At 40.9% G+C, this 24,810-nt stretch overlaps 2 protein-coding genes across 2 annotated transcripts in view; both read right to left on the bottom strand.

Annotated features, from left to right (window-relative positions):
• Positions 1-8,752: 8,752 nt before the first annotated feature.
• LOC138367283 (uncharacterized) lies at positions 8,753-23,267 on the bottom strand. The gene is made up of 3 exons (XM_069328702.1): positions 23,070-23,267; positions 11,867-13,975; positions 8,753-8,997 (listed from the first exon to the last, which is right to left on the bottom strand). The coding sequence occupies exons 2-3, from the start codon at positions 13,698-13,700 to the stop codon at positions 8,753-8,755; spliced, it is 2,079 nt and encodes a 692-aa protein (XP_069184803.1). The 5' UTR covers positions 13,701-13,975; positions 23,070-23,267.
• The window catches only part of LOC138367282 (uncharacterized), a 41,653-nt gene continuing 37,203 nt past the window's right edge, over positions 20,361-24,810 (bottom strand). The window contains exon 5 of the mRNA XM_069328701.1: positions 20,361-21,880. Within this exon, the coding sequence (XP_069184802.1) occupies positions 20,361-21,880 (1,520 nt within the window). The remainder of the gene's footprint in view (positions 21,881-24,810) is intronic.

Raw genomic sequence — 24,810 nt, 5'->3', positions numbered from 1 at the left:
CGAATCACCCGGAGGGTCGGGCCAGGCTTGAGTCTGGATGTCCTAGTTTCATCTTCCAACGGACAATAAAGCAATGAGGGAAGGTTTTGAGCTTCCCTTCCGAATGACCAAGCAGGCTATACATACCCGTGCTAATGCTGCACCAACACTGCTACTGGTACGCGTGTGTCTGTTTGTGTATGTGGGGTTTGTGGTCTCTCCCTCTCTCTCTCTCCATTTAACCTCCAACACGTTCGTCTAGACCGAGCTCTTCCTGCCGTCTTGCCGGTGCCACCAGAGGTGATTGTAACACGCACAGCTGGCAATAGTCGCCACTCGCACCAGGTGATGTCAAACGCTGGCCCGACCTCCGACTTGCTGCAGGGGGGAAGGGGGGGGGATACTGCGTCGGTGACTGCCGGGGGTAGAAGGTAAGGAAAGGACACATTGGTGGAAAGGGAGTGAGACGCAAGTGAGGGGAATAGAGAAGCAAGAGAAAGGGGGGGTGAGGAATGGGGAAAGGCGAGACAGAAATTGTGGATAGTGAGGGAAACTGGTGACGCAGTGGTAGACGAAAGAAAGTGGAAGCTAGTAGCTGAAGCGAAGGGGAGAGACGGATTCTCAGGAAATCGAAGGAAAATAAAGTGTAATCTGACGGCAGCGTGTAGGAAATCTGACAATCTAGTTACAGCAGCAGTGGAGGAAAGTAGATCCTCGTGGCACTAGCCTAATGGAGGAACAAAAATCTTGAAGCAGTTGAAAGAAATCAAGAAAACTTAAGTGACAGCCGCTGAAGAAGAGGACTAAGATAGCAGTAGTGTAAAAAAAGCAAGAGGAACTTACAAAATACAGAGGAACAAGACTCAGAGACTATGTTAAAGATATACAAGAACAACAGCAGGAAGACCACGGACAGTAATATAACCAGACTAGTCATGAGACCATCAACAGTAATGTTGGTAAGAAAAGCAATAAGACCAAGGATAAATAATTAGTCAATAAGAGACAACAGAAACCAACAGCAGAGGGCGAGTGTGTCAACACTTCAACATCATTGTCGTCCTTGCCACAGCGCCCTCTCTCCCTTGACCCTTTCCCACACACTCTTCACCCTCACCACTCTCCCACAGTCTCCCTCACTCCCCATCTTCCCCCACCCCCATGCTGTTCTTTCCGCTCCCATCACCTCCATCCCTTTCATGAATCTCACCGTCCCATTCCACCAGTCCCCCTTTCTTCCCCCACCCCTTCCCTCTCCCAGCCTTCCCCTCTCCCACTCCTACCGCCTCCGCCACCATCCTGGCCACGTTTTGATATTCATTTTTATGCGCGAGCGGACACAGGTATTTGGCGGGCGATGAGATTTTGGGGAACAGTGGCTCCTGCGCACTGGACTGTACCCACGATGATCGCAGGAGCACCAGGGAGGGGCGAATTTAGGGTAACTGAGAAGCGATGGGGGGTTCTTAGAGAAATGGAGGGAAGGGGGAGGCATATTCTAAAGGAATCAGAGGAGGGAGAGGGGGGGTTTCTTCGACACGGGGGGCAGTAGGGGGAGAGGAGACGTGATGGTACAGGGTGGTGAGAAAAACTGTATGGAGGAGAATAGAAACAACTGGCCTCAGGGAAGGCCTTTGCAATGATACGAGGTGGCTGATGGCACAACTGGAAAATGATACTGAAATCTAACAACACTCTGGTGCTTCTACCCCCCCCCCTTCACAGTGGTGCTTCTACCCCCCCCCTTCACATTTGTGTTTCTACCCCCCTTCACAGTGGTGCTTCTACCCCCTCCTTCACAGTGGTGCTTCTACCCCCCCCCCCTTCACAGTGGTGCTTCTACCCCCCCCCTTCACAGTGGTGCTTCTACCCCCTTCACAGTGGTGCTTCTACCCCCCCTTCACAGTGGTGCTTCTACCCCCCCTTCACAGTGGTGCTTCTACCCCCTTCACAGTGGTGCTTCTACCCCCCCCCTTCACAGTGGTGCTTCTACCCCCCCTTCACAGTGGTGCTTCTACCCCCCTTCACAGAGGTGCTTCTACCCCCCCCTTCACAGTGGTGCTTCTACCCTACCCCCCCCTTCACAGTGGTGCTTCTACCCCCCCTTCACAGTGGTGCTTCTACCCCCCCTTCACAGTGGTGCTTCTCACCCCCCCCTTCACAGTGGTGCTTCTACCCCCCCCTTCACAGTGGTGCTTCTACCCCCCTTCACAGTGGTGCTTCTACCCCCCCCTTCACAGTGGTGCTTCTACCCCCCCCCTTCACAGTGGTGCTTCTACCCTACCCCCCCCCCTTCACAGTGGTGCTTCTACCCCCCCTTCACAGTGGTGCTTCTCACCCCCCCCACTTCACAGTGGTGCTTCTACCCCCCCTTCACAGTGGTGCTTCTACCCTACCCCCCCCCTTCACAGTGGTGCTTCTACCCCCTTCACAGTGGTGCTTCTACCCCCCTTCACAGTGGTGCTTCTACCCTACCCCCCCTTCACAGTGGTGCTTCTACCCCCCTTCAAAGTGGTGCTTCTACCCCCCTTCAAAGTGGTGCTTCTACCCCCCTTCAAAGTGGTGCTTCTACCCCCCTTCACAGTGGTGCTTCTACCCCCCTTCAAAGTGGTGCTTCTACCCCCCCTTCACAGTGGTGCTTCTACCCCCCTTCACAGTGGTGCTTCTACCCCCCTTCACAGTGGTGCTTCTACCCCCCTTCAAAGTGGTGCTTCTACCCCCCTTCAAAGTGGTGCTTCTACCCCCCTTCACAGTGGTGCTTCTACCCCCCTTCACAGTGGTGCTTCTACCCCCCTTCAAAGTGGTGCTTCTACCCCCCCTTCACAGTGGTGCTTCTACCCCCCTTCACAGTGGTGCTTCTACCCCCCTTCAAAGTGGTGCTTCTACCCCCCTTCAAAGTGGTGCTTCTACCCCCCTTCACAGTGGTGCTTCTACCCCCCTTCACAGTGGTGCTTCTACCCCCCTTCACAGTGGTGCTTCTACCCCCCTTCACAGTGGTGCTTCTACCCCCCTTCACAGTGGTGCTTCTACCCCCCTTCAAAGTGGTGCTTCTACCCCCCTTCACAGTGGTGCTTCTACCCCCCTTCAAAGTGGTGCTTCTACCCCCCCTTCACAGTGGTGCTTCTACCCCCCTTCACAGTGGTGCTTCTACCCCCCTTCACAGTGGTGCTTCTACCCCCCTTCACAGTGGTGCTTCTACCCCCCTTCACAGTGGTGCTTCTACCCCCCTTCACAGTGGTGCTTCTACCCCCCTTCACAGTGGTGCTTCTACCCCCCTTCACAGTGGTGCTTCTACCCCCCTTCAAAGTGGTGCTTCTACCCCCCTTCAAAGTGGTGCCACCCCACTCCTTGCAGTGAGGTGTTCCCAAGAATAACCAATGCAGTAACCAGACTGAATAACCAGTAATAATCAGTAATAAATAAGAATAACCAGTAATAATCAGTAATAAATAAGAATAACCAGTAATAATCAGTAATAAATAAGAATAACCAGTAATAATCAGTAATAAATAAGAATAACCAGTAATAATCAGTAATAAATAAGAATAACCAGTAATAATCAGTAATAAATAAGAATAACCAGTAATAATCAGTAATAAATAAGAATAACCAGTAATAATCAGTAATAAATAAGAATAACCAGTAATAATCAGTAATAAATAAGAATAACCAGTAATAATCAGTAATAAATAAGAATAACCAGTAATAATCAGTAATAAATAAGAATAACCAGTAATAATCAGTAATAAATAAGAATAACCAGTAATAATCAGTAATAAATAAGAATAACCAGTAATAATCAGTAATAAATAAGAATAACCAGTAATAATCAGTAATAAATAAGAATAACCAGTAATAATCAGTAATAAATAAGAATAACCAGTAATAATCAGTAATAAATAAGAATAACCAGTAATAAATAAGAATAACCAGTAATAATCAGTAATAAATAAGAATAACCAGTAATAATCAGTAATAAATAAGAATAACCAGTAATAATCAGTAATAAATAAGAATAACCAGTAATATACAAACACGTACGGATGGTGTTTGTATATTATAAGAATGAGCTAAGTGCATGCACGAATTCTGAACAAAATAAATATTACAATAATCCTTTTTCCAAAAACAAGAATGAGAATTTTAATTAGGTTTTGATGCTCCCAAGTCTTCTTGTGTGATCGAAGACGGTAATAACTCGCTGTGTAATGTAGCGACGCTCCAGCCTTCTCGTCTGTCTATGGAAGACAAACTAAAAGCTGGCAGTGTCGCTAACCAATGTTTGTTGGTTAGCATTGTAAAAGCACTACAATCACCTGTGGGCGAGTGCTAAAAACTCACTACACTGTATGATGTCTAGCATATCTCTAACCCTCTCCATGTTGGGCAGAAGAAAAAAAAAAAAAAAAAAATATATATATATATATATATATATATATATATATATATATATATATATATATATATATATATATGCTGTTACCCCTGTAAATGTATGGCCAAGGCTGTGATAGATGATAAACTAAAACGTATTAACTAATTTAGTTAATACTAGGTTACTATACAAGCCAATGGCAGGTTATAGCATTAAAACCTCCTCGAACACAGTAAAATTCTAATCGTAACTAAAAGAGAATCCTAAATAAATCATATATGATATGTTGATAGTTTAATAAAAGTAAACATTAAATAACGCAATATGCCACCAAAAGCAGGACACGCAAAAAAAAAAACTTTATATAAAAAGAATTCCCAAATCTCCTATCCGAAGACTCCCCCCCAAGACAAGTCTGGAGGAGGGAAAGTTAAGAGTAGGGTGCGTGGAGCGAGCCCCAGGCAACCTATAAGATGAATGACTTCACTCTCAGACAAGCAGGGTACAAGAATACCTCCGCCTGTGGGACTACCGGTTGTGGAAGTGAATGGTGGGAGGTGGTGGTGGTGCAGAGGGATGGAAGGAGAGGAATGCCTCTGTTCAGATCGCAGTATGAGGTATTTGGGACTCATAACTGCCGTAGGGAAACCTCGATAAACCTATCTGTCTATCCCTTCTAGAGCTATCTATCAGGGTGTCTATACCTTCAAGAGCGCTCTCTTCATGATTCTGAGATGGTCAAATCAGGGTAAGTTAGTTTTAAACTCAACTAGGCTAGGTTAGGTTAAGTTAGTAAAGCCGATGGAAAGCTAAAACTGTGCTAGGTTCATTAAGCAGCCCTATTTCCAGCAGGAACCAAAACTTGAAAGCTAACAGCACTGTATGCAAACATACTACATGTCATGTATGAAGTCTGCCGTCAATGTGTGTGTGTGGGGGGGGGGCGGTTTTCAGGCCAAACCCCAATTGTAGAGTACACAATGTGTATAACCTGAGCATGAAAAAGCATCTTAATCACCTTCAGTGGTTAAGTTTTTAATTGCACACTAGTTTATCAGCTATCTCACCATGTCAGAGTAAAAGAGACAAATGTATGTGTATGTATGTATGTATGTATGTATGTATGTATGTATGTATGTATGTATGTATGTATGTATGTATGTGTGTGTATAAAGTATATGTGGAAGCTGACCAGAGTTACGTTTCGCCTTTGAAAATGTACATTAATTACTATGTAAAAGACATCGAACACTTTATGTAGCATACATAAATCTGTGTATCTATGTATTTACGTATGTAGCTTAGCCTAGCATTTTAAAAGCACTACAATCACCTTCTGCGGTTGACTGTTCAATAAATCCCTTAACTGTATGTTTGACAAATCTCTCACTTTGTCCATGGAGGACAGGGGAAAATCTATTTATGCTGGTTAGCATTGTAAATGTGTGGCCACGTCTGTGGAAGAAAATAATAATAATAATAAAACCTCGGCTTATCTAGCTATAGCGCTACAGTGAGCTTAAGAAACTTCGATTCTCTTTCCACATGATTCTGGGTATAAATATTCTGGGTATACATATCAAACATTTATGCATCACTTACAAGACCTGAATGTTTATGAACGATAAGATATCACCTGCCCATGACTGTATACAAATGTTTACTTGTACATCCAGGCTATGTATAGCCATTCATTTTGATATCGTATATTGATTATTATATAAATGCTGAAATTATTACATGGTACACCAAGGGGTAAAATAATTTGTTGTACAATTAAGAAGTGTATTAATTTTGAGCAATAGCTATAAACAGCTGCATGTAAATTGTTGTACATTGCATTTATACTTCGCATATAATATTGAATAATTCACATCTATTACAATTGCATGTCCATGCATTTTCAGTATTATAATTCATACTTATAATTTATATAATGTAGTCTGGTTATGCCATAGTCAGTTGCCGGGTGGTTCAGCCACCACGTTGGCTGGAGCTGAAGTGTTCCTGTCCACTTTAAAGATAATGTTTTCTGTCTCTTAAGTTATTGGTATATTTAATTATGATACTTTTGCTTGTATGGTTATAATTTATACTATCTAGAAATAATGTAACTGTTTAGTTCATATTCACTTGATTGAGCGTCTAATTTCATATAGTTTAAGGAAATGCAGAATAGAGTGTCATTGGAGAGTTGAGGTGCCATAGGCACAATCAGAGAACACTTATGAACACCAGAGACCCAGAGGAGGAACATCAGAGTAACATTTAATATCCTCTCAGCAGTACAAAAAAAAATATTGCCGGAACAAAAGGAAAAGTTTAAGAAAACTGGTCTTTTTTTTCTGCAAGAAGTGCCGAACCAACCGAGCTGTGGTGAATATGTGGGCCTGCGCTCCTCTCCAAGTAAAAGCCTGTTGGACCAAGCTCTCACAAGTCAAGCCTGGCCCCGGGCCGGGCTTGGGGAGTACAAGAACTCTCAGAACCTCAACCAGGTACAACCCAGGTGAACTTGGTGCACACCCAGCAGGCCAGGTGAGCTTGGTGCATTATAAAGCATATGAACTTAGCACACGCATAATATGCCATTTGAACTTAGTGCACACACAAAAAACTCAACTACCTTAACCTATTCTGAGTTTGGCACACAAAATAGGTTAAGCTAATTGAGTTTGGTACACACAATAGGCAAGGTGCGCTCGGGACTCACGCAATAGGTTAGGGGAGCTTGCTCTAAGCCTGCACATAATATGTCAGCCTCGTATGATACACACACAATATGCCAGTTATGCTCGATACACAAAAAATTAAGCGGGAGAACTTCTTTGAAGCCGTTATATCATTTCATATCATTATGAGGCAGTAGGAAATGTATTTACAAAGCATTCCGGTTCTTGATTTTTTTTAAATATATTTGTTTCCAAACAATAAAAGCTGGCTGACAATCGTGAGAATAACGCTCTTAACAATAAACACTTCCAGCACTTCAAGACCTCAACAAGTACGAATTTGTTTACGGACAATGTTGAGAAAGCGTTCTGAGTTTACTCAGCAACTAGCCTAGCGTCAGAAATTATTTCAGGCATGAATAGTTCCCCAAGGTTCCCCAACATGCACCAGTATATATCTTGTCCTTTTGTATGGCTTAAGCTTTTGCATGTCTAAAAGTGCGCCCTATCTTCTTCTTGGTTATCTTGAGATGATTTCGGGGCTTTTAGTGTCCCCGCGGCCCGGTCCTCGACCAGGCCTCCACCCCCAGGAAGCAGCCCGTGACAGCTGACTAACAACCAGGTACCTATTTTACTGCTAGGTAACAGGGGCATAGGGTGAAAGAAACTCTGCCCATTGTTTCTCGCCGGCGCCTGGGATCGAACCCAGGACCACAGGATCACAAGTCCAGCGTGCTGTCCGCTCGGCCGACCGGCTCCCTATGCCTATGATTATTTTTACATATTCTAAAATTCGAAATCCGACAGTCTAATTTTCCTCCAGTAAAACGCCAATTATAAATTTCTTCAAGAGATTTTGTACCCATGTCGTCATTCGGTCGGTTACACAGCAAACACTATCGCACTCCTCCCTGTTGCTTTATGCACCTCGCTCACTATTTACCCTACAGACTAGACTGTTGACTTAATAATTAATAACACAAACAAGCTTCACTAGGAAGGTCGACCATCGACGCGTTTTAGCCATTATCAATTATATCCATTCCCGGCCATCACCTTCCCCCCTCCCCTGAACCCACGTCCTCACCAAGGCTTACGTGCGTCACCTGACAGCCCATCAGATTTGGCGCGCAATCAGACGCAGTTGGGCGACTGCGCATGCCCAAGATTTTTATCACCATAGTTACTGGCCGGTAAAATGTTGGTTGACGTTTTGGCAGGAGTGTGTACGTCAAGCTATTAACAGAGGTCATGTATTTGTCGGATAAGAGCTAACTAGAGGAAGACGTGCCCGAGTACCCATGTTGCTGGCGATGATGACATTGGCGTTCAAGGGATATGCACATTGAGAGGTGTACCTAGTTTCTCAAGTGTTTACTTTACACTTAGAGTTTACTTTAGTCCTGGACAAAAGTTCAGACCAAAAGTATTTGTCTTCTGGTCAATAAGCACTAGGTGGCTTTATTAACCCTCCAAAAGTAGATAGGCCTTAATAAACCTCTAGACGTCGATAGGCCTTAATTACCTTCCGTAAGTTGATAGGCCTTAACTACCTTCCGTAAGTTGATAGGCCTTAATTACCCTCAGTAAGTTGGTAAGCCTCAAGGCCAACACGAGAGAACCGAAGTTTCCTCCTTCGCTTCCACCTTTGAACACGACAATGCAACGACCCTAAAAGAAAATGTTTATCCTTAAGGATTCAACACATTGCACAATATTATGTCCATTACTACGATACACGTAATCCATTTGCTCGCCACATGGACGTCGTGCTAAGTTTCCTAACTGTATTTTTGCTCATCTCACTTGCCATTAAAAACTGGTATTTACGTGATGTCCCGTTTTCTATTCGCGGGTTCTCGGTTAGGTTCGGGCAATTTAGTACATCATATTCGTGACATTGTGAATGATCGAGAGGCTGGTTCAATTTCACATTTACAGCATCAACTTCATAACTCGAGTACGGCTTTGAACCTGGGGACACCAGAGGGGTTATAGTCCCTCCAAAACAACACCCACTTAGCGACTGGCATGATTAATTTAAGTTACAAACTGTCCTGAGCCCCTCATCCTTCCATTACTCTAATATTAGTGCGCGTAGCAATTCAATTTCTTTATGTATATTTATTAAATAATAAAAATAATTCTTTCTTTATTGTGCACCTCATACCCAACTGGGCGGCAGCTTTACAGTCATGTGCAGGCAGCACCTACAGTAAGCAAACGTTGGATCTTGGCTAAGATTTCTGGCAGTACATCATTATGAATGAAGTACTTACACATTTCTTGGACTCCATTGATGGTGTTATCTCTGAATTCCGCGATATTTTCACATTCCATTATATAATGACGCAAAGTATGTGAACAGTTCTACTGACAGTTTACATTTACTCAAGTCTTCATCAGCAGATGTTACAAACATACAGAGGTACTTGTAGCCGACCCTAAGCCTAGCAGTGGTAACATCTAGAAGTTTGCTAACCTTATTGGATGACCCATAGATGTGCGGTTCTTCCTGCATAATAGAATGATGATAGATGGAGTAACTAATGTGAATTTCACTTTGCCTCAAATCTACGAGATTTTGTTGATGTTCCCGGAATATTACTGCCCTCAGGCTGCTGAAAGGCAGTCCAAGATGATAATTCCCTCTTTATAAGCAAGTTTTGGCTAACTCATCAGTTCTATCATGCATTCGGAGACCAATATGGGAAGGATTCCACAGGAGACAAACTCTGACTCAATCATTGATTATTTTATTATATCTGTGTCTTGATTCAGGAACACACGCATGTCACTGTTGTTCCTTGGGGAGCTAAGGGACAATTGTAAGTGTCCCTTGAGGATGACAAGGAATCACTTACAATTAGGGTGTCAACTTTGGATTCATATTCGCGCTCGAATGCAAGGCTTATGGCAACCAATTCTGTTTGAAGAGTGGAGGCCCAAATATTTATATGCGCGCTACCTTCATAGGAGAAGGAGCCATTTCTCGCTGTCACAACTACTCCACTTCCAGCCGCACTATAAGATTGGTGCAAGGAGCCATCAGTATAAGTTGGGAGCGCTCTCTGACCAAGCCATCAATTTGGCTTAACCCATTTGTACTTTGCTTCTTGTCGAAGCATGGGTTGTTTCTTAAGTCAACTTCTAGGGTGAGAAAAGAGGGGGGGGGGCAGTAATTTGGAAAGGTGTGATCTCCCATGGGGCAGGAAACTGTCGTTGTCTCTCTTGTTAGAGATGATGAATATTATACATTCCGAGCACAGTGGCGGTTTTGGTAATCCATTTGTGGGATGCTGAGCTTCAAGAAAGAAGGGTTGCGTACACAGTTACTTCCTCATAAACCCGGCGAAGTATGTGGTAATATGTAACTATAAATTATAGCCGCTCGCAAAATTGACGAATTGTCCTGTTTTCTATTTGTGGTCTTCGGTTGGGTTAGGTATTGAAATTTAGTACAACCTCTTTATGACGTTGTGGCAACGAGAGGCCGGGTGGTCGGTGATTTGTTTTCTACTACAGACGTGGCCACACATTTAAAATGCTAACCAGCATATATACATTTTCTACTGTCCTCCGTGGACAGGGTTAGAGATCTGTTAAACAGTGATTTATTGAACAATCAACCACAGGTGATTGTATGCTTTAAAATGCTAATATAACCTAAAAACAAACAGATTTACGCCTGTCCTACATAAACAGTATTCGAGGTGTCTTTTTACATAACATCGTTAATGTGCGTTTACAAAGGTGAAATGCAATCCTGACCAGCTGGTCACATCCTAACAGGCATCGGTTAAATAACTGTGTACATAGACTAGCCCTGAAATCATTAGGGTAATGTAATGTCAGGGAATTGTGCTAGATCACCTATTAATATATATACAACTATATCACCTGTATGATGTCATTATTTCAACCTATTATTAGTAGGCCACTAATTATAGTATAAAAAAAATTTTCACTAGTTTTAGGTCATATTTTTTCACTGACAACTTTTATCAACTCCCTAATCACTACAAATACTGCAAACCTCAAACATTTTATTAGCTGTAATATTTGACAGTAATGATACTGGTATTAGTAGCCTCGCGTAAATGTACAAACCAAACATTGTAATCTTTATGAATTTTAACTATCCGGTCGAGGACCGGGCCGCGGGGACACTAAAAGCCCCGAAATCATCTCAAGATATAACAAGATCCTCTGTACTAATATAATTGTGATGTGTACAAGCCCCAAACCTGCTAGAGAGTACTTAGTTAATTTCTTCGTGAATAAAAAAATATTTATAGTGTGTGTAGTTTATCCAGCATCTAAATTTGATATTCCAATACAGGTAATTATTGGAACCGGCTTTTATATCAGTGTCTAACAGGGAAACCAGCTGCTATAGAAAAAGAAACTAAGTGTTTAATAGTGGGCCAGCTGTTATATGAAGGAATGTATATCAGTAGTCAGCTGTTTAATAAAACAATGTATAACAGAGCCGCCAACTACTATGAAATCGTATACTATTATACAGTAGTTGTATAAAACAATGTATAACAAAGCAGTCAGCTGCTATATAAAAGAATGTATAACAAAGCAGTCAGCTGCTATATAAACCAAATCACCTGCTATATAAACCAATACAGCAGTCAGCTGCTTATAAAACAATGCATAAAAAAGCAATCAGCTGCTAAATAAATCAATGTATAATGGTAGCCAGCTGCTATATAAACTAATGTATAACAGATCTGCCAGTTGCTAAATAACATTCATCTATCAAACTCAAAATATAAAAAGGCAGAGCGTCACTCTGCAAGGACGAACAAAGAGGAAGCTAAGCCACACTTACCTTTACCTGTGCTGATGATGACGATGGTCGGCCTCACGTGGATAAGACCCGCCAAGTTGAGCTTTATGGTGTAAGGCGTGCCATCGGGGGCCGGTGGGCTGATGACGCCCTGCTCGCCCTCGCCGCCGCTGATAATGATCGGGCAGTTCCTATTGCCAACCCAACTTTGCTCTGGTTCCTTAACAGTTACCGCCGTCTCGAGCACATTAGCTTCACCCCCTTTAACCACCGATCTTTCATTTCTTTTTATTATTGTTCTTTCACTATTAGTCCCTACGCGTTTCAACACTAGTTTTTCGTTCGCACTATTTTCATTTTCCTTAGCCACCAGTTCCGTGTCTGTACTGTCTTTTAGTACTAATCTTTTGTACAAACATCCTTCCTCTATTACCGTTATTCTTCCGCCTGCGGTACCCTTTCGGACCAGTACCCTTTCTTTTGTCTGTGTCATTTTGACCGGTTGTTTATTAATTACTCTTAGCGTCACCCCTTTTCCCTTTCCCTGAGCTGATGTTTGCATTCCTTTGCATAGTTTTGGTCCTGGAAACATTACTCCCTTCTTTCCCATATTTTGCAGATCCATCTTTTTTCTTCTCTCATGTTTCGTGTTCATCGTTTTCTGTATTCCCTCTACTATTGCGATCGTCTTGCTATCTCTACAATGTTTGACTCCTTGTGTTATTGTGCTTTCGTTTGATGGATTGTGATTCTTCTCGTGTTCTCTGCCGTGTCGTATATTTGTCTTCAAAATTCCTTTACACAATTTGTCAAAGGCATCATCGGTTTCTCTGGTGTGTTGTTTTTCACCAATCATCATGTGCCCCTCAATGGCTCCTTTGGATGAAGTCTGAATTCGCTTCCTATAATTTATTTCTTGTGTGATTGATCTTTCTTTCTCCGTTTTTGACGAATTTTTTGTACCTTTGTTGTGTTTCACTCCCTGCATTACTAGTCTAGCGCTCACTGACGTCACCATTCTGTTTTCCGTGCAATGTTTTCTTTCTTTCATTACCCTCTTATCTTTTAACATTTTGGCTTTATCTTCGGTTTCTTCGCAGAATTTAAAAACCTTTTTCCTCATCTCGTTTACTACACTGCGAGGGTTTGTCTTTCCTTTGTATGTTCTTAGTCCTGCCTTTCCCCATCGCTCATAAGTTTTTGTGGTCTCCCCGACTGACTCGCAGTTTTTCAGGCTTCTAACAAAGCCTTTATTTTCTGCTGAGCGCATCTGCATCCTGCTGTCGTACGCCTGTTTTCCTTGAACAGCCAATCTTTCATTTTCCCTTGCCAGCGTTATTTCGACTTCTTTGCATTTTTCTGTATCACATATCGCTGCATTGTCTCTTGCTCCTGTCGTCTGAGAAATATCGCGACGGTGGTCGTCTTGCCTCCTACATGTTTGTAGTCTATCATTTACTCTTCCTTTCTTCTTATCAGTTTCCTTCGTAGGTTTCTTCGTGTAGATGATGATTCGCCTTTCACCTCTGTTATCACTTTTGTTCTCCACCTTTTTCTTCGTGCCTGTGTACACCAGGAATTTTCTATGTCCCTTTTCATTTGTTATCTGTACTTTGTTAACCCTCAACGTGTCTCGACATTGAATTTCATTCGTCGCTTCAGACTCTTTGATCTTCACGACGCGGTGTCTAGTAGCTTCATTTCTACTCGTGCTCTGCTGCCTCGTTGTAGTTTCATCTAAGAGTCTGCTCGTTGTCTGGTGGTGGCTGTCAGTGAACCTCCTGCGTGTTATCAAACCAGTACTTCCATTAAGAACCCATCCTCCACCTCCACTGACGATGCACTTTCTCCCAGTCTGCTTATTACTACTACTCATACTATTATAGGTACTATTACTATGTCGCAATTCCTGAGCACCAACACTCACAACAATAGTCTTCGCCTCCAAGTTATATTCGTTGTTTGTTCCAGACTCGCCGTCAGTGGCGAGGAAAATGTCGTTGGTCGAAATTTCGTTGTACAAATGAGGGTTTTTGCCAGTGAAGACGCCATGTCTCCCAGGAACTTTGTTCCTGCTGCTGCTTTCACTAAAAGGTGTGACATCGTTGTTGAGGTGAGCTGGTGAGTCTCCGTGGCCAGTATTTTCTTCCACTGTAAAACGAGAAGAAAAAATTTATTAGGATTATTATAGATTGGTTGTTATTTCTTTAATGTTAAACCTACAGTGTTAAGCATTATACACACTCAGAACTATAATAGCACCACTGATGGTTTTTCTGAATATTGGATTTATACATCAATCACGGTAATACATCTAAAAAGTATAATAGAAATATGCAAATATCAGTAATGTGGATTTTTTGGTATTCTGTAGAAGAATGGGTAAATGAGAATGTAATGTATCAGACAAGGTTTAGGATTTTACAGAAACAACTTTAGTTTTATGATGTTTATTCTAATATGTACAACTTTTAAGAACCAACAGAATCTTCATGAGATTATTTTATTTTTGAAAATTTATGTGTTGCCTTTACTTCCGTATTCAGGATACACTGTGCGTCTCAAATGCTTAATTCGAAAGATTATTAAATTTTACTGAGAACAAATAATGTTAAACTTAAACTATCCTAAACAACTGAATTACGACTAAACACAAGTAACACGCACAGGCATCCTCTACCTCAAAACATATACTGTACATAATAAAAACAAAAAGCCTAGCAGTACTATATTTTGAATTTATATAATTCTTAATCTTTTATTTTCTAAAGCTAGGCTTTAGGACCGAACATAGGTATGTGAAATAGTTGTCATTCAGCGCACCATTTTCTGCCAACACACCAATCCGTTCTCTCAACTAATACGTCTAATTTTGTACGTTATAGTCACCAGCGTACAAATACCTCCGGACTCAAGTGGCACCCCAGAATAGGCCTAAAGTCCCAGTTCCCAGTTGACACAAGTGGTGTCTCTTTGGGACACTCTTATTGTGAGTATTCACAGCCTGGTGGGTAGAACTCCAGTCTTTCACTTCAGTGATCGTGGGTTCTAGGCTCTGATGGTACAAGTGAGAGATAAATAATATATATATATATATATATATATATATATATATATATATATATATATATATATATATATATATATTATACATACAGGGAACAGGGAAACAGCAAAATCACTCAAGTACAGGCGACTGGAAGGTCAATACCTCTTTGTTCCCATAGCGTCTGAGACGCATGGCCTCTGGGGCAAGAGTGCCTTGGGATTTCTCAAGGAATTGGGTTCCAAGCTCATTGACGTCACCAGAGACCCAAGGGCTTCCAGTTTTTTGTTTCAGCGTCTCAGTGTGGCGATCCAGAGGGGAAATGCTTGCTGCGTCCTCGGTTCCTGTCTGGAAGCGGAGGAGCTTCAAGAGATCCATAACCTTTAGGCATTTGTCTTGTATGTTTTGTGACCTTTAAATACACAATAAAGAAAGAAAGAAAGAAAGAAAGAAAGAAAGAAAGAAAGAAAGAAAGAAAGAAGAAGAAAAAAAAAAAGGGTGGTAGGAGAAAAGCACACAAACTGTATTGGAGGGGACCTACATTCCCTCCAATGCGTTATGTGTGGTTTCCTCCGAGGCTATGGGTCCCCCTTCTTCCAGCCAGAGGTGGTATTAAAAAACAAAAAATTATTATATATATATATATATATATATATATATATATATATATATATATATATATATATATATATATATATATATATATATATATATATATATACACATCCTCTACAAAATTCACCACCTACAAAATTCTCGGAGGAATTGACAGGGTGGACAAAGACATGTTATTTAGCATGGGTGGAACACGAACAAGGGGACACAGGTGGAAACTGAGTACCCAAATGAGCCTCAGATATTACACAATGTTTTCAGTGTCGGAGTAGTTAACAAATGGAAAGCAGTAGACAGTGGTGTGGTGGAGGCTGACTCCATACACAGTTTCAAACGTAGATATGATAGAGTCCAATAGGCTCAGGAATCTCTACACCAGTTAATTGACAGTCGAGAGGCGGGACCAAAGAACCAAAGCTCAATTCCGGCAAAGCACAACTGAGTACATACATTATATACGCCTATTAGGAATAAAAAGGGACCAGAGTTAGGGTCTTGTCATCAAAAACAAAGAATGTAAAACATCGTGAATTTAAGGGTAAAAAGACAAACAGCGGTACAGACAATTTATGCTGCTGTTAGTGGTTTTTAAGTGCTAGGGAGGAACTGGCCATGAAACACTTGGGTAGCCTAATCGTGTTAGCGAGGCGAGGTTGGCTTGCCCGAGGAAATGAGAATACCTTACTCAACGTTGAAGGGAAGCTTGTCATATTCTCTGAAATATTTTTTTATTATTATTATTTGTAAGGTTAAATTGATTAAATGAAAAAAGATAAAAAATTAATAAAAACGGCTGATAAATTAAAAAAAGATTACTTTGATTTTCTTGTGTATTTACCAATATATTGTATATAGTAAATAATCGTACGCGCAGTATTAACCTGTAGTTGTGTTATTTGATCTGTATCACGACTGGTTTTTCTTCACTAAATATTATACAATATGAAGATAATATGTACATCAATTTACAAGGGAAAATGCTACATTTATATATATTTTATATAATTTTCAGTAAACCAATTTTCCATATCTTCCCCGAGCATGAGTCGTGTATATATATATATATATATATATATATATATATATATATATATATATATATATATATATATATATAATGTGTGTGTTTGTGTGTGTGTGTGTATATATGTGTATATATATATATATATATATATATATATATATATATATATATATATATATATATATATATATATATATATATATATATTTATATATATATATATTATATATATATAAATATTTATTATATATATATATACACACACATACTATTCTCTATATAGAATAGGGAATAGAGACAGATGTCATTGGTTTGGGATTATATACTCCACTACACCTGAGAAGATAAACTGGGTATTTCTTCATTCTTGAAACGTACTACACAATTACTCTTTAAATATTTAAATAATTTGATACCTATCACAAATCTTACCAATTATATAGTTAATTTATATAATCCTAAAATTACATTAATATTAATCTAAATCACTACTTTTTATACATGAAGATTCAATAATACTTCTTTCAGTAACTCATTTACACTCCACAATTTTGCGTTAATTAGTTCAGTCACTTGACTGATTACAATCCCTTGGGTGAACAAACAATGCATTGGATTCTTGACCTGACCTAATACTATATTTGTGTTCTTTTACTCTTTGGTCAAGATGTTTACCTGTTTTGCCAACATAGAACTTATTACAACCTCTTCATGGAATTTTACACACATCCATTGCAACTAGTTGGAGAATTTTTAGTGAGCATTTTTTAGTCAAGATTCCTAAATGCTATATTCATATTAAATTTAGTAATTTAGGAATTTCCCTGAAGTTATCAGGAAATGGCAGAATACTGAATTCGTCTTTCTTTTACAAACCAATGAGTTACGAGCAATTTGGCTAGCTTTATCAAGAAATGACTTGGGGTATTTAAATTGAAACCTAGATTATATATATATGGCACTAATATCTATAAACTCTGGACTACATGTCCCTAGTGCCCTCAGAAACGTAAAATAAAATACAGCTAGTTTTGCTCTTTGATGACGAGATGAGTAAAACTGTACACAAGACCCAACATTTGTTGGTTTTCTTTAACCAGAAAACTTTTCACATTTACAAATTACCCCAACTAAGAATGGTAAAGAGTTGTCTTATTCCATTTCCACTTTCCACTTAATAGATGGGGCTAGATTATTTAAAACTAATAAAAATGTGACCAAGTTTCCATTCTTAGGCCATAAGCACATCAACATAACGAAACCATGTAACATTTAAGAGACAATTTTATACTTAATAGTCTTGTGTCATAGAACTTCATATATAGATTGCTTAAAACTAGAGAAAGAATATTACCCATATCCATTCCAAATTTGTAACTAGAAATCATTATTAAAAAAAAATAGAGTTAATAACACACACTTTTACCTATTCTATCAACGTAAGAACCAGAATGGGGAAATCATAAGTCATAAAACTCTTGTTCAAAAAGGAACAAACTCCCTTTGTTTTCACCTTAATGTCCACATTTTGTAACCAATTAGTTGTGTAATTGTGTAACCTTGCACAATAAAGTATACAATAATAAAACAAGGGGTGGTAGGAGACGTAAATACTCTTATGTATTTAGAAACAATCGACAAGTTCTTAGAGGTGAATGCATTTTATTCCCTTCTCCGAGGGTACGAGTCCCCACAGTTACACAAGAGGTGGTACCCCTTTATATATATATATATATATATATATATATATATATATATATATATATATATATATATATATATATATATATATATATATATACACACACACACACACACACACACACACACACACACACACACACACACACACACACACACACACACACAGGGGCCTCGTAGCCTGGTGGATAGCGCGCAGGACTCGTAATTCTGTGGCGCGGGTTCGATTCCCGCACGAGGCAGAAACAAATGGGCAAAGTTTCTTTCACCCTAAGTGCCCCTGTTACCTAGCAGTAAATAGGTACCTGGGAGTTAGTCAGCTGTCACGGGCTGCTTCCTGGGGTGTGTGTGTGTGGTGTGGAGAAAAAAAAAATAGTAAACAGTTGATTGACAGTTGAGAGGCGGGCCGAAAGAGCAAAGCTCAACCCCCGAAAAAACACAACTAGTAAACACACACACACACACACAAACATATTACACACACACTTTCATATTCGTACAAATATTTTCATATCCTCTTCAATAACAACTCTAAGGCCTTCAAACCTTTCGCTTGGCTCAAACCTGTATAGTTTCTTAACTTTGAGATGCTGCAGTTTATAAATATCAGGTTTGTTTGGTGTTTGGGGACTGTCACAGCTGCCGCTGAGTCTGGCTCTATGATTTGCTCTAATCCTTAAAAATATATATATTGAACCCACAATATAACAAATTTAATAGCCGACTGTACGCAAGATAATTAGAACAAAGTGGGAAAAGTATCCCTGGGACTCTTTGGGATATAACTTTGGGATTCCTGGGATATAGTCAGGACCACACAGGCGGGCAATTCCACACAGATATTGTATACAACTATTAATACTTTGGACAGCTGGAAGCTTTAGACAAACTAGACCACTTAAGTGTACCTAGGTCACTTAATTTAATACAAATATTTGACCTAGGCTAAGACCTTCAGACCTAGGCTAATCGAAATTACATTTATTAAAAATCATGCATAATATATTGTTATGCTCGATAGCCAAATTATTATTATTAACATCTTTATTGACAAAATTAATTACAATTTTGCCTAATCTGAGGATAAGACGAATTCCTCTCACTCGGAGTTATTCAAATAGATACAAAACCATGATGGCTTCGGGAAGTATTTATATATTAAATTATACTATTTATACTTACTAGATAAAGGACTAATTTGAGCGTGTATGAAACTATGTTACCATACGGAACAGAGGTTAATGGAATACTGCGAAAATACGTGAACAGGGATGCAAATATATATAAATTAAACCCAGACTATATAAACGACTATGAAAGAGAGCACCTAGACTACACACGTCTTTTTTTAAGGTTGCTAGAAACCTGGCTCACCTTCTCCCAACGTAAGAGCCAAGTAAAAATAGCCAGGAGCTTATAGCCTGCAGCCTCGCACACTAAATACGCCGCTTCAGACAAATAATGTAGAGTTAAAAGAATTTTTTTTTTTAGCACCACCCTAAATATTATGAGACAAACAAGATAGCGCGCTAAGGTTCTTAGGTTGCAACATTAGGGTGTCTTGCAAATCAAGATTCCATTTAAAAGGCACACTGTAACCAGTGTGACGTCACTTCCGTTTAAGTTTTCATGCTTAATAAATGTAACCAAAGCCGTCAAATATTGAGGAAAGATGTACACGTTCGTAAGTGCTTGCGTAACTGCTTCATGAATCTGGCCCCTTGTCTTGCTGAATTCAGGTTAATTCTAGTATATATATATATATATATATATATATATACTATATTATATTATATATATATATATATATATATATATATATATATATATATATATATATATATATATAATATACACACACACACACACACACAAATGATAATCAACAAAGCCTCTCTGCTTCCCTGGTTCCAGTTAATGTACCTTATTTTAAATTAGAAACACATAATAAATGTAAATTACAAAAATACACCTCACACACGAGATGACAAACTCGGTGATCACTACAATTATTTCGAATTGACGAGACTTTAAACAAAACCCAGAGTGTGCATGCATCATATTACATGACACACGGAATGGGACACACATACTACAACGTGGAAATCATTTATCACTCACGAGATCGTCTACTGCATTCTCGCCTCGTCTCACGAGGTGACTGCATTCAGTCGCACTGAGAACAACTGAGGCGGCCGCAGGAACGCGCTGAGAACACCTGAGGCGGCCGCAGGAACGCGCTGAGAACACCTGAGGCGGCCGCAGGAACGCGCTGAGAACACCTGAGGCGGCCGCAGGAACGCGCTGAGAACACCTGAGGCGGCCGCAGGAACGCGCTGAGAACACCTGAGGCGGCCGCAGGAACGCGCTGAGAACACCTGAGGCGGCCGCAGGAACGCGCTGAGAACACCTGAGGCGGCCGCAGGAACGCGCTGAGAACACCTGAGGCGGCCGCAGGAACGCGCTGAGAACACCTGAGGCGGCCGCAGGAACGCGCTGAGAACACCTGAGGCGGCCGCAGGAACGCGCTGAGAACACCTGAGGCGGCCGCAGGAACGCGCTGAGAACACCTGAGGCGGCCGCAGGAACGCGCTGAGAACACCTGAGGCGGCCGCAGGAACGCGCTGAGAACACCTGAGGCGGCCGCAGGAACGCGCTGAGAACACAGGAGGCGGCCGCAGGAACGCACTGAGAACACAGGAGGCGGCCGCAGGAACGCACTGAGAACACAGGAGGCGGCCGCAGGAACGCACTGAGAACACAGGAGGCGGCCGCAGGAACGCACTGAGAACACAGGAGGCGGCCGCAGGAACGCACTGAGAACACAGGAGGCGGCCGCAGGAACGCACTGAGAACACAGGAGGCGGCCGCAGGAACGCACTGAGAACACCTGAGGCGGCCGCAGGAACGCACTGAGAACACCTGAGGCGGCCGCAGGAACGCACTGAGAACACCTGAGGCGGCCGCAGGAACGCACTGAGAACACAGGAGGCGGCCGCAGGAACGCACTGAGAACACAGGAGGCGGCCGCAGGAACGCACTGAGAACACCTGAGGCGGCCGCAGGAACGCACTGAGAACACCTGAGGCGGCCGCAGGAACGCACTGAGAACACAGGAGGCGGCCGCAGGAACGCACTGAGAACACAGGAGGCGGCCGCAGGAACGCACTGAGAACACAGGAGGCGGCCGCAGGAACGCACTGAGAACACAGGAGGCGGCCGCAGGAACGCACTGAGAACACCCGAGGCGGCCGCAGGAACGCACTGAGAACACAGGAGGCGGCCGCAGGAACGCACTGAGAACACCCGAGGCGGCCGCAGGAACGCACTGAGAACACAGGAGGCGGCCGCAGGAACGCACTGAGAACACCCGAGGCGGCCGCAGGAACGCACTGAGAACACCTGAGGGCGGCCGCAGGAACGCACTGAGAACACCTGAGGCGGCCGCAGGAACGCACTGAGAACACCTGAGGGCGGCCGCAGGAACGCACTGAGAACACCCGAGGCGGCCGCAGGAACGCACTGAGAACACCTGAGGGCGGCCGCAGGAACGCACTGAGAACACCTGAGGCAGGTAAGTCCGGGCCGTCTGTGGCGGGGGCGCGGACGACGCCCTCAAACGCGCGGGAAAAAACTTTACTTACACGCCCCACACAGGCAAAAACATTCTCTAATACACAATTTAACATGCAAACACTTGACCAATGAAACATAAAAGTTAAAATATCAGTTTGTTTTATTTATGTTAACTAAGATAAAACATTTAGTTTAATAAAGTAAATGCTAAACTTTACGTCATTACATGGTTAATTTGCATAGGCTAGGCTAGATAGAAATTAGGACTGATAAAATATTCATGCTTGAATTGAAAACTTGTGATGGATGTCAGAAAATTAAGTTACAATCAATTATTTGTGAACTCTGGTTAATGGAACTTTTATCTGAATGTCAAGTACCGCTCAAGAATAGGAAATGTATATGTTTATCTCACATAATGTTCGGTAATATGTTTATTCTGTGTGTTGTGTGTCTGTGTATGTATTAACACGATGTGCTGAACGGGGTGAGAATAGCTTGAGCTACCTCATCCCTTAGTGTGTATTTTACCTCAATATACTTATTTCAATTTAAATTTCACTTAAGAATACTTCAATTAACATATTCAAGGTTTGAGGGATGTTTTTCATGGGGGCAAATGACGTGTTATGATAAATTAGGTTTGTTTATGTTATATGAGGTTTAGTTTAGTCAAACACCATCCCCCGGCATCACGGTAATGTGACACTGGCAATCTTTTTTATTCTGATATGCAAAATTTCAGCGGTTAAACCATTTTAAATCAATATAATCACCATAAAACAGCTTAAATATGTGTCAGCAATGAGGTAATTACAAAGTGTATTCCGTAAAATCACTAGAATCAAGAGACTGCTATTCAAAATGAAGGAACATGAATTGCAACTGAATTGAGAAAGCTCTTTTGTTTATAAGAACAAAACTAAATAATTCTAGGTAGAAGATATTGCCAAAATGAGTTTATATCAACTCATTGCAGAAAAAAATATTAGAAGCAATTTTGAATAAAACTACTAACGATTTATTATAACACCAATTGAATTCCTTCATAGGATTATTTATTATTTAAATTATTTTGAAGTAATATCGCGTTGCGCATGACATAATAAAACCATTAGGCTGCTTCCAGCAAAAAAATCTCTATTACTGTTAAAAAAAAAGAATAACGTACAATAAAATAACAATTGCCCCCTTTTCAAATTAAACCCCCGCTCTTAAGTGTTAAATGTATTTCCATGCTATCTAAACTGGGAAAACCCAAGCACACCGAATAACTAACGTACCTGCGAATTCCGCAGTTCAATTTCCTCCCGACCCGAGCGCTGTTCCCCAAGCAATCTCAACAACGTGTATTGCCACTTTCTCTTTTAGCCACCAGTATTGCATTCACCACACACAAGTCGACAACATTTGTATTGAGTTAGTGTCAGATTCTGCAAGGTCAATACCGCGAAATCACTATTGTAAACACCAAATGACAAGTGACTACGTAGTATTTCCTCCCACTGGTCGCTGCCGCCAGCCACCAACCCATAACACAAACGACTCTTGATGGAAGCCTTGACCAGCGTGCTCGAGTTGCACATTGCAATATATTGATTCAATTTTTGACCGAGTTTGTACTTCAATTAGTGATTTGTATAGTGCTAGCAAAGTGTTACGATGTTCTCAGTAGACACAATATTCAAATGTTATGTTAATTCAACGCTGAAAATAACGTTGTAAATATTGAAATATCGTTATCAATGTTGGAACAACGTTCTCATCGTTGAACGTTTCCACGTTATCAACGTTACCAATGTTGAATTAACGTCACTCTTGGATAGTGTGCCCACCGAGTTACTATTCCGAAATGTTAGCAAAAAAAATATATATTACTGGGAACAGTGCCGAAAAACAAAGAAACAAGACACAACATTAGGAATTTTTAATACACAGGTTGGTGACAGCAGCACGAAATACTATATACGAAAATCTTTCGCGTCAGTCTGAATTAATTCACTTTGATAAAATTAAGGCACACAGCTTGTATGGTATTGCTCAAATTGGACAAACAAGCGTCACGCGGGAAGGTAAAGACGAGATTAGTGAAACAAAAATAGCGCACATAGCCTAGCACTCCGGAGGTAAGGAAACACGCGGTAGTCGAGTTTGCTTAATTCAACACATCTTTTGTTCAGCCATTTTTGTTTAATTGACATATATGTTGACGCTGAAACTATATAAAAAAAATAATACTTGCACACAGACTTAGTCACAGATTAAACAAGTGGCTGAGCTCTGCACAAACAGAACTAGCTGCACTGCAACTAGCTACAAGTACAGTAAAAATCACGGGGAATGAATTTCAGTGATTCAAAGCCTGTTTTTCAAGCATTTGAAAACTTCTGCAAGATCGACAATAAGAACCTAATAATAGCAGATATAAATAACCTGCTCGCTGCACAGATTAAAAAGTTTAAAATCTCTTTTGTATAGATACCATCTCATATAAATATAAACCCCCAGAATGACACAGACATTGCAGCCAAATTAGCATTTAACAAGGAGGAAGTTGAATTAGACCTAAGTGTACTCATCTCTGTTAAAACTACTGTATATTGTTCCAAACAATCAGGTCTAATTCCATTTAATTTTTTATTATTTTGCACCCCATACTTTTTTTTTATTATTAATACGTGAGGTACATCTGCATTTGTGCAGTTACCCTAGACTATATGAAGTGGAATACAGTGTCAAAAAAAGCTAACTACGTGAAGCTAAAAAATCCCCATCACACAGGATGGTTAGTCAAACAGAGGCATGTGATAGGCAGTCTGCTCTGGCAGACTCCAGATGCATTTTGAGGATATCATCAACACAAGAGTGAATAAGGTAGCAGTGGTAATAAAAAGTCCCAATCTCGCAGGATGATTAGTCACACAGGGCCATATATTTAGTAGCCTGCATTGACAAATTTTGGGCACCCCATACTTGAAGAGAAATTACTGCCTCCTAAATGCCTGAAAGCACCAGTATAAAAGG

This window comes from Procambarus clarkii, chromosome 21, assembly GCF_040958095.1.
Source record: "Procambarus clarkii isolate CNS0578487 chromosome 21, FALCON_Pclarkii_2.0, whole genome shotgun sequence".
In the NCBI taxonomy this organism is placed as follows: Eukaryota; Metazoa; Arthropoda; class Malacostraca; order Decapoda; family Cambaridae; genus Procambarus; species Procambarus clarkii.
The sequence above is the reverse complement of the archived record's forward strand: the minus strand, read 5'-3'. Positions and strand labels throughout refer to the sequence as shown.